General features: G+C 42.0%; 2 protein-coding genes across 2 annotated transcripts; both read right to left on the reverse strand.

Moving 5' to 3' along the window:
* Positions 1-79: 79 nt before the first annotated feature.
* On the reverse strand, positions 80-415 carry CSUI_004209 (uncharacterized protein). Its single transcript, XM_068064402.1, has one exon. The coding sequence runs from the start codon at positions 280-282 to the stop codon at positions 157-159; it is 126 nt and encodes a 41-aa protein (XP_067923621.1). The 5' UTR covers positions 283-415; the 3' UTR covers positions 80-156.
* A 76-nt stretch (positions 416-491) lies between these two features.
* CSUI_004210 (spc97 spc98 family) lies at positions 492-9928 on the reverse strand. Its single transcript, XM_068064403.1, has 4 exons — positions 6683-9928; positions 4574-5377; positions 2429-3998; positions 492-1604 (listed from the first exon to the last, which is right to left on the reverse strand). The coding sequence occupies exons 1-4, from the start codon at positions 9689-9691 to the stop codon at positions 1060-1062; spliced, it is 5928 nt and encodes a 1975-aa protein (XP_067923622.1). The 5' UTR covers positions 9692-9928; the 3' UTR covers positions 492-1059.
* Positions 9929-10028: the final 100 nt, after the last annotated feature.

Consider the following 10028-nt stretch of genomic DNA (forward strand, 5'->3'; position numbering starts at 1 on the left):
CATGCATAGACATATATATATATATATATATATATATATATGTGAAAATGTCTATAGTTATATATATAGATAGATAGATCTTGGGATTGCTATGGCGAGATTCCATTGATATAGCAAGAAGAAGAAGAAGAAAGATGAAGCAAAGAAGAAGCATGCTTACGACGACCAAGTTGAAAAGAAAAGAAGGGATTGAGAGAGGAGATGAACGAAAAAGAAGAGGATTTTCATCTCCCCACTTCTTTGTAGACTTTCTTCTTTATTCTTTCTCATCTTCCTCGTCATTTATCTTCATCTTTTCAGAAAGAGGAATGTCCGCAAAAGGACTTCAATCAATGTAGGAGTCAAAAAGCTCTTCGCATGCGCCAGGATGGATAAGAAATACCTCCACCCCTCTCATGCATGCATTCATTCATACGACGTCATGGTCGCTCGATTCTACATACACACATATATATATATATATATGTATATACTATATATATATATGTATACGCACATGTATATATGTATGTATAGGTGTGTACACGTAGGTGGATTAGCCTCCTTAGTCAAGTGAATGAGAGAGAGAGAGGTCGAATGATAGAAGAAGCGAAGCAATCCATTCGACTGAGCAGAGAACTTAAGATACGTCGACATACGAACTTATATAGCATAGAGGAAGTGAAGAATAGACAGCAAGATGAAGAGAAGAAAAGAAAGAAGACGACGACAAAACAAATCAGAGAAAAGGAAGGGACCCCTTCAGAAAGAAGAGACACAGAGAACTGTCACTCTTCTTCTTCTTAAATCTTTCTTTCTTTTTCTTTCGTGATACTTCTTTCTTTCATCCTTTCTTCCTTAATTTCCCCCTCTCTTTTATCTTCTTTTCCTAGAGCCTCTCCTGTCTTGATCCACATCATTCTTTCTCATCTGCTCTTCTTCTTGATCTTCTTCCTCTTCGTGTCTCCTCCCGTAACCTTCATCATCTATCTTCTCTTCTTTCCTCTTTCTTTCTCTCTCTCTCACTTGATCTCTTTCTTTCTCTCTGAGAGAAAAGTAAGAAGCAGAGAAAGACTGCTTCTACGAAAGAGGAGAAGAAGAAGAGAATAGATCTGTAGTGAAGGATTGGAGTAGGAGGTCTGAATAGAAAGAATTGAAGTCTAGATCAGATAGGAGACCTCTCAATCCACAAGAGAGCTCCTCACACATCACCCCTAAGGTCTTCTCAACTCGAAAATCGTTCTCTCCTCTTCTTTCTTCTTCTTCATTTCTAAAAGAAGAAGAGGAAGAAGCAGAAAGGCATTCAGAAGCTATTTGGAAGAATGCATGCGAGAGAAACTCGAAAGAAGATGAAGAGGAAGACGATCCTAGACTTAGATCCTCTTCAGCTTCGTTTCGATCCTCCTCCTTACCATCTTCTTTTTCTCTCTTTCTTTCCTTCATATGGCTCTTCCTGTCTGGCTTAGGAGAACTTCTTCTTCTGCGTCGGCTGACGAGAGAAGAGAGAGGGATAGAAGAAAATTCCTTCTCGATCAAGGAAGAGTCGGAAGAAGAAGATGAGAAAGTAGTCACATGAAGAAAAGCTAAAAGACACAGACAAGACCGACGAACGTTGAAGTGAAGAGCTGAGAAAGAAAGGGGGAGAAAGAAAGAAAGAAAAGAAAAAGAAGACATTTTCGATTCATAGGAGAAGATGAGAGAAAACCGAATGATCTAGACAGCGGGAGTTTTGAACAAGTAGAGAAAGATATGAAAAAGAAAGAGAAAGAAAGAGATAAGATGAGAAAGAGAAGGATTGACAATGGATTTCGTGAGGAAATAATAGATAGAAAGAAAGAGAAGAGACAAACGCGAGAAAGAGAAACATAGAGATTCTTCTCTCTCCTGTCAAAGTCTTTTCTCAACAGAGAAAAAGAAGAAGGAGAACGCATAAGCATCGTCAATTCCTCTTCTTCTTCTTCTGGCATTTCGAAGAAAAGAAAAGATAGGAGAGTCTGTTTGCATGCACGTCAACCACCCGGTGCGCCTACCTTTTCAATGAAGTCAACTCATCCCCCGGCGGTAGTCCGAGGTGTACATACACCTGACAACGTGAGGCTAAATGAGACGACCTGTCTAAGACGACCGCCTTCATTACCAGGTACAAGGAAGAAGAAAAAGAAAGAGGAAGAAGGGAAGAGAAGAGGGGAAATATAATGCAAAGATTCAATTCTAAATGCCATCTCTCCTATCACTATAAACATAGCACATCATGTATATACATATATATATCTACATATGTATACTGTTTGCATAGATATACCAATATAGATACATATAGATCCTGTCTAAACAGATATACAGACAATATAGAAGGATACATAGGCATATACATATATCTATCTATCTATATCTATCTTGTATGTATGTATATATCAATATAGGGGGATTAGAGAGATTGAGGGTGTACCTTCAACAGCTCGAATGCATTCCTTGAGTTTTGCTTGCTTTTCTGTCCGTCTCTGAAGTTTTCTTTTCTCTCTCTCTTCTTCGTTTTGGCTACTTTCTTCACAAGGTGTGGCTGCGCGAGAGTCTCCTCTTCTTCTTCTTCCAGTACTACAAGGCCTTTCATCTCTTTCTCTTCTTGAAGAAAAAGAAGAAGAAAAGCGTGAAGAGTCACGTGGTGCTTTGACTTCGTAGAGGTGTTCGTCTCCATGAGGAAGAAGATGTGAACAATGAAGAGAAGAAGATTCTCGACGTAACGCTTTCTCTTGATCTTCTTCGTCTTCTTCCTCACGCCGATCTCTTCTTCTTCCTTCTTTTCTTCTTGTCGAGAAGAATTCCTGACTCTTCTTGTTCTTTTCTTCTTTTTCTATCTCTCCTTCTTTCGTCGTTCTCGTGCTTCCCTTGTCTGTTTCTTTCTCTTCTCCGTCTTCTTCGCTGGCTTGACTGACGACATGAAGAGATGCCTGAAGAATGCGATGGAGATCGAGAGGGGCTTGTAGCAGCGTTAAGATGTAACTTGATAGGACAGAATTCAAAGAAAAGTTCAGAGACGACGACGAAGAAGAAGAAGCGATGCAAGACCATGGAAGAATAGTATCTTCATAATATGAGGAAGAAGAAGAAGTAGCACAAGAGACAACAGAAGGTTCATCTTCTTCCTCCTCCTCTACTTCTTCTTCTTTCTTTTCGCCGTCTCCACTATCTCCACCTTGAAGCTTTTCTCTCTCCTGCTTGTCTCGCGCAGCCCTTCTTTTTCTTGTTCTTTCGTTCCCTCGAGAGAACCCCGAAGCGGGGAGAGAAGAAGAAGAAGAAGCCCGGGAAGGATGAAAACTCCCTTCTCTCCTCCTTCTCCTCCTCCAGGAAGAAGAAGACGAAGAGTAGAAGAGGCCTTTAAGATCTCCACATGTCGAGGAGAGTCTTGTACAGATTCGACTTGCTTGAGCTGTGGCTTCGTCTGCAGCGTGAGGTGTCAGAGGGATGAGAAGAAGAGAGAGAAGAAAGAGAAGATGAAGTGCATGCAAATCTCCTAAGATATGGAGGCGGGGCGACACAAGGCCTCTCCTCCCTAGAGATGTAGAGACACCTGGATAGGGTTGTCTCTCCCTTTGAAGAAGAAAATGAAGAAAGAGCTTAAGGAGAGGAGGCGTTGAGGAAGAGAAAGAACAGCAAAGAGACACATGTCTCTGATAGGCGGTGAGAATGTGAAGAAGCTCGAATCGCAACTTTAAGGAGAGAGACCCAAGACGACGATAAAGAGGAGAAAGAGAATTAGCTGAAGAAGCAAAAGAAGAAGAGAGAGAAGGTCTTCTCCATGTAAAAATATCCGGAAATGCTCGAGGAAGAGAGAGAAGGAGAGATAAAGATCGTTCAAGTTCAAGAAGAAAGGCAAAGATAGCCGAATACATCGATAGAATCTCGGGATTAACAAGCTGCAAATGAGGAGATAAAAAAGAATCTAGGGTCGTAGTCAACTCTCCTCCTATTCTCGTCGGGTGTATGTACACCCCACTCGTTCCTGAACTTCCATACTGAAGCTGAAAAAGCAAGACACCCCCACAAAGAAAGAAAAAGAAAGAAGAGAAAGAAAGAAAGAAAGATGTTTCGTCATAAAGCCTTTCTTGTTTAAATTATCTTGTTCTTTCTGATCTCCCATCTCTCCTATCCTCCTCTCTACAAGAGCAAGACCTTCGAGAAGATTCTTCTTCTTCTTCACTAAGGCCCCGGGAGATCGCCAGGATGCATGTCTTGAAGCGAGGAGGCGCAAGCGTAGAAAATGCATGCAAATGACACACAAACCTCTTCTTCTTACCGCACGCATACAAGAATACATATATATACACATATATATATATATACACATATATATATAGCTACACATGAATGACACAGTTCTACAGACGTATCTCATATATATATATATATATAAGTACACATGCATGCATACATATGTGTGCATGTATATATCTATATGAAGAAAGAGAGAGATCTATGAATACATATATAGATATAGATATGCAAGCAGAAAGGTGTATACATATATATATATATGTGTATATGTCTATATATATATATGTATATGTATGTATATGTATGTGTGTATGTATCTTACAGTTAAGTATGAGAAGGCGAGGCGGTTGAGGTAGGAGGTTTGAATTTTGTATTTTTCTGACATTCTCCTCTCTTTTTCTTCTTTTAACTCTTTACTTTCTTCTTCTTCTTCAGATGCAGAAAGATATCCGCTCTTCTTCGCCTTATCTTCATTTGAAAGAGAGGACGAGGCAGAAGAAGAAGAAGGAAGAAGAAGAGGATTGCCCTTTTGAAGAGAGAAGGAGATGTTGCGACTGACGTGTTCTATCCTATCAGATGAGAAGAGTCTACCCAACAAGGAGACACTTCTCTCTCGACTTTTCTTCTTCTTTTTCTTTTCCTTCTCATTTTCTCTTGTCTTCTTAGGTTGACAGAATGAGAGAAGAGGCGTTAAGATCTCTCTTGTCATCACCTCTAAGCTTCTCGAGCCACTCTCTTCTTCTCTTCTTTCCATTCTTCTTCTTCTTCTTCGTTTTGACATGTCTGGTATCTCTTCTTTTTGTTTTCGACTCTTGTTCTCTTCCGAAGATCTTCTTCTTCTTCTATCTCCTTCTAAAGCTCTTGCCCAAGAGGAAGAAGAAAAGGCTTTTTGACGCCCTTCTTTCTCTTCTTTCTCATTCTTCTCTCTTTCTTTGCTTTGCGTTGTAGGCAAGGAAAGACACTTCTTTTCTCTCGCGAAAGTAAAAGAAGAAGAAGAGGAAAGAGAAGAAGAAGAAAAGAAGACGTCGCGTAGAGTCGAGTTGAGGTGTACAGGGTCGATATGAGCGAGGGGGGCGTCTAAGCGCGAGAACAGAAGAAAAAAGAGGTTCGACATCTCTCTCTTCATCTACGCAAAAAGACAAAAAGACAAAGAAGAAGAAGAAGAGAAGAAGTTCAAAAGACTTAGAGAAAAGAAGAAAGATGAAAGAACTACACATCCATGCATTCCCTCATTCCACCACTTTCAACAGGTCGATCGATCGATCGATCCTTCCATGAATCAACAAGAAAGTGACGTGTACTCCAAGTCGGCAAGAGAATTATTCCACACCCCCCCGACAGCCTTCATAAAGAAAAAGAAAGAAAGAAAGAAAGGAGACAACAAAGATCAAGAAGCATCTGTCTGCACTTCGTTTAAAGAGAAGAAGAAGAAAAGTCCTCGTCTTCTTCACGTGGTGGAGGGCCTCAGGGGGAGGAATACTGCGACCACGCCTACTACTACTACTAGTACTGACGCATCTCCACCATTTCTTCTTCTTCTTCTCTTTCTCTCACTCTTATCCCATCGAGGTCCAGAAGATGAAAAGGAAGAGGAGGAGGAGGAGGAGAAAGAACAACTCTACAAGATGTCTTAGATCTCCATCTATCTGTCTGTCTCTCAATAGAAGAGAAATCTCTTTATTTGCAGCTGCAAAGTTGTGCATGCCCCCCGGCGCTTTCTTTTTCTATACAAGGGTCGATACAGCACGCATTATATACGCACATACTACCCACACGTCACTCGCATTCCACGTTAACATACACATACATATATACACATGCACATATACAGAGATATATAGACATACATACATACATACGACGTCTCTCTCCCGTCAGTAAGTAGATCGACTACGCCTCCAGTACTCTATATACAGTGATACACATATACATTCTCCATATCCCTACATAGTAGATAGACAAATAGGCTAAAGACAGATAGAGATGTATGTGGCTATCTGTACCTGACTGCATCTGTATGTCTAGATATCTGAATAGTGATATATCTGAGCAATATATGGGTCTCCGCCCGTCCACACACATGTAGATAGATACATCTACATGTGTATGGAGATGTATCTATGTATGTATATGAAAGGTGATACACAAGCCTCATTGCGACGAACGTCTGAATGGGAGGTGTATGTACACCACGAAGAGTCTAGTACAAGAAGAAAGAAAGAAAGAGATAAGAAAGAAAGAAAGAAAGAAGGGGAGAAAAGCGGGAAGAAGAGGAAGAGGGAAAGAAGAGGAGGGCTTGGGGCCGCTCCTGCAAACTCCACCATCCATTCATTCATTCAGCGAGACCAAAAGAGAAAGAAGAGAAAGAAGAAAGAAAAGAGAAAGAAGAGAAAGAAGAAAGAAAAGAAAAAGAAGAGCTTTGGTGTTTTACCTGTAGAAGTGCGACTGCACGTATCACTATGATCGCTTCGAGCACTTTCGTTTGATCGAAGACTTCACAGATGAATTCTATCTCCACTTCTCTTCTCTTCTCTCTCAAAGAAGGCAAGAGAACTTTCTGCATATACACATTCAGCATCTCTCCTCCCCATCTCTCTCCCTCCCTTTCTTCTTCTTCTCTCTTCTCTTCTCTTTCTCTTGGAGGAGATGTGGAAGAGAAACAAAGAGCAGTTCTATCAAACGTCTTCTTCTTGTCTTTCCTCTGTCCTAAGAAGAAAGATGCAGTGCAAACGTCTGTTGAAGAAGAAGAGGAAGACTCTTCAGACCGAGAGAGAAGATCAAGAAGGGCGACAGAGGCTGAGACAGTCGGGGAGACCGCAGAAGGAGAGAAGAAGAAAGAAGAAGAATGAGACGCTGTAAAGAGATCTTCTTTTCCTTCGCTGGCTTCATGAGCATTTCTTATTCTCTTCTCTCCTTTTAATCCTCCTGCACTGTACATACACCGGTCACCTCGTCTCTGTTCATTATAGGATGCAAGGAGATCATACGTATCTTCTTTGGAATGCTGTCCTTCTTTTTCTTCCTCTTCTTCTTTCGTTTTACCTCTGCTACTTTCATGAAACATATCACTTCTTGTCTCTCCTGCACTTCCCGGTCCGGTCTGTAAAGCCTTCAAGAAATCTCGTATAATGCTCCCTTGTATTTCTTCGTCTCCTTCATATCGAGCCTTGCTTCTTTCTTTCTTCTTCTTCTTCTCTCTAAACATTTGCATCTTCTTCTTCACTTCGACCTCGGCTCTTCTTTCTCTCCGTTTTTGTTCTCCTCTGTCCCTCGGCAAATGCAGGAGAGAAGAAGAAAGATAAGAAGAAGAAGAGATAAGGTCACCTCGATACAACTTTCTGGCTGGGGAGGAAGGAGAGGTGTGTCTTTTCACCTCTTTCTCTTTCATTCTCGACAAGAAAAAGGTCGCGGCCCCGCCAAGCGTCACCTCCATCTCTCTCTCTTCTTCTTCTTCATTTTCTTCGTGTACCACCCTCACCTCTTCCCAGAAAGAAAATTCTTCTTCTTCCTCCTCCTCCTGGTCTTCTTCTCCCCCCCCCTCTTGTAATGAAATTTCTGAGCAACCTGTAGAGGAGTCAACATCCTGAGAAAAGAAAGAAGCTAATCTTCTTCTTCTTCGCGTTTTATCTTCTTTCCTCACTTCGATCTTCTCAACCCATCTTAGATCTCTTCTTTCTTTCTCTCTCTTCTTCTTCTTCTGCTTCTTTTCATCTATCCTTTCTTCTTCAGGCTCTTCTTCTTCTTCTCCTCTCTCTTCTTCATGTCTTCTTCGTGGATCGTAAGGAAAGCAGCCATCTGTAGAGCTGCGGAAATTTTCAAGTCTGAGATGTTTGAGAAGTTCCATCGACTTTCCTGTCTCTTTGCATGCTTGCACGAAGTCGAGAAGAAAGCCTTGAACTCGCAAAGCCGGAGAAGAGAAAAAAGGCGCTGAAGATCGAGAGAGACAATTCTGCCTCGAGAAACCTTCTTCATTAGAAGAAGCCTCTTTCTTATCTCTAAGGCAACCTCTACCGCTACTACTCCTACTCCCTCTTTTGCTATCCTTCTCTTCTTCTTCTTTCTCCTGTCTGTTTCTTCTTCTTTCGTCTCTTTCTCTTTCTAGAGCCATCGAAGTCAAGAGATGCTGAACGAGACTTCTACGATCTATGCCTGTAGGCTGAATCGCTCGTGAGAAAGAAGAAGAAGAAGAGTGAAGAAGAGAGAGAAGAGGAGGAGAAGAAGAAGGGGTGAGGCTTTTCAGGAGAGAAGAGAAGGGAAGGTGATGGAGAAAAGACTGTATATCAGGAGGATAGCCAAGGGTTGCCCCATACACCATCCATCGATCTAAGATAAGAAGAAACGGACGGCAGGTATGATAGAGAAAGCATCGCCATACACGTTGAAGATTCTCATCTCCTGCCGTTTCGGCGCTCTGGAGGGCCTCGAGTTGCAAAGCGATCAACGAAAGAAGAAGATAGAAAGAAGGGGAGTCGCATGAAGAGAAAGATAAAGAAGAAGAAGAAAGAAAGAGTTGGGACTGAGAGAGAGCTGTATTCACAACGGTAGCTATAGAGACCCAGCATCTCTGGTGGATATGAAGAGCATGCATCAAATAAAGTAAGGTGATCGGTCGAAAAGAAGAAGAAGAAAGAGAGGGAATTTCCGGCAACGGCCCTGCAGAACACATTCTTTCTTCTTCCTCTTCTTTTCTTCTTCTTTCTTCATTTTCATGAGAGAGAAAAGAAGAGGAGGAGGAGAGGGTGTGTAATCCTAGTTCAGCATGTAAAGCGTGCAGGTGAGCCTTCTGAAGTGTAGCTAACATACTTCGCCATTGTAAGAGACAGAGACTTAGAGCATATTGCAAGCCATATACACACGCACTCCAAAGAAACGAAGACATTCCTGCCTCTCCTTCTCTCGATTTCTCTCTCGTCAAAGCTGAAGAAGAAGTTAAAAAGGGAGGAGAAGAAGAAAAAGAAGAAGGAAGCCCTGTCATAGGTACACCACGACTTTGGACTTCTCTGTCCTCTTCTTCTTCTTTGCTGGATTTCCTCCTTTGATGCTCTTGCATATCTTCTTCTTCTCCTTCTGTTTCGAGAAGCAGATGAAAAAGAGAAGACGGAAGAGATAACTGACCGGCGCGATGTCTTCCTATAGCGTAGGATGTCATATCCGAAGAGTAGAAGAGAGGGGGAGAGAAGAAAGACAACTGAGAGGGAGAAGAAGACAGAAGAAGAGAAGGGAGAGAAGATGAATGAGACCTCTCACTTGTATAAGAAGAAAAGGCGACTCGACCGAGGTGATCCACAAGCTTTGAGAGGAGAAGAACGGAGGAACAGGTGGGAAGAAAAGAAGAGAGAATTCGAAAGAAAGTCTGACGTGACATATGGTCGAGACATATCTGTCGATTGATACCTACAGCAGAAAGAAAAGGAGGAAAGGGGGAAGAGGTCTGAAGCATGTTCCCATGAAGTCGTTGTCTGTAGATAGAAGGAGAGACAATCGAGAAAAGAGGAGAAGCATCGAAGCCCCCTAGAGCAGCTAGCAATGACTGAACTACCCAAGCCTCGCTCACAACAATCGATGCTGGAACATCGAAATGAGAAGAAGAAGAAGAAGAAGAAGGAAAGTGCGAGGTGTTTGAGAAAGAAGAAAGGGCGATCAAGANNGAAAAGAAGAAGAAGAAAGATCCCTTCTCGCTATTTCATGAGGTGAGGCAGGAGAAGGACCAGGCCGAGAAGATTCGAGGGGGAGGCGTGAAGAAGAAGAAGAGGCAAGTTGAACGGCGGAAGACGGTT

This window comes from Cystoisospora suis (assembly GCF_002600585.1).
Source record: "Cystoisospora suis strain Wien I chromosome Unknown contig_1937, whole genome shotgun sequence".
In the NCBI taxonomy this organism is placed as follows: Eukaryota; Apicomplexa; class Conoidasida; order Eucoccidiorida; family Sarcocystidae; genus Cystoisospora; species Cystoisospora suis.

What these genes read in the sequence shown, in the direction of transcription:
- CSUI_004209 (XM_068064402.1), bottom strand. Translation starts at nt 282, where the DNA reads ATGACGAGGAAGATGAGAAAGAATAAAGAAGAAAGTCTACAAAGAAGT.
- CSUI_004210 (XM_068064403.1), bottom strand. Translation starts at nt 9,691, where the DNA reads ATGCTTCAGACCTCTTCCCCCTTTCCTCCTTTTCTTTCTGCTGTAGGT. An exon ending in GTGCAGTCGCACTTCTACAG is followed by an intron (nt 5,378 to 6,682) that starts GTAAAACACCAA and finishes CTTTTTGCGTAG; the next exon opens with ATGAAGAGAGAGATGTCGAA. An exon ending in ATGCATTCGAGCTGTTGAAG is followed by an intron (nt 1,605 to 2,428) that starts GTACACCCTCAA and finishes TTTCTTTCTCAG; the next exon opens with CTCTTCACTTCAACGTTCGT.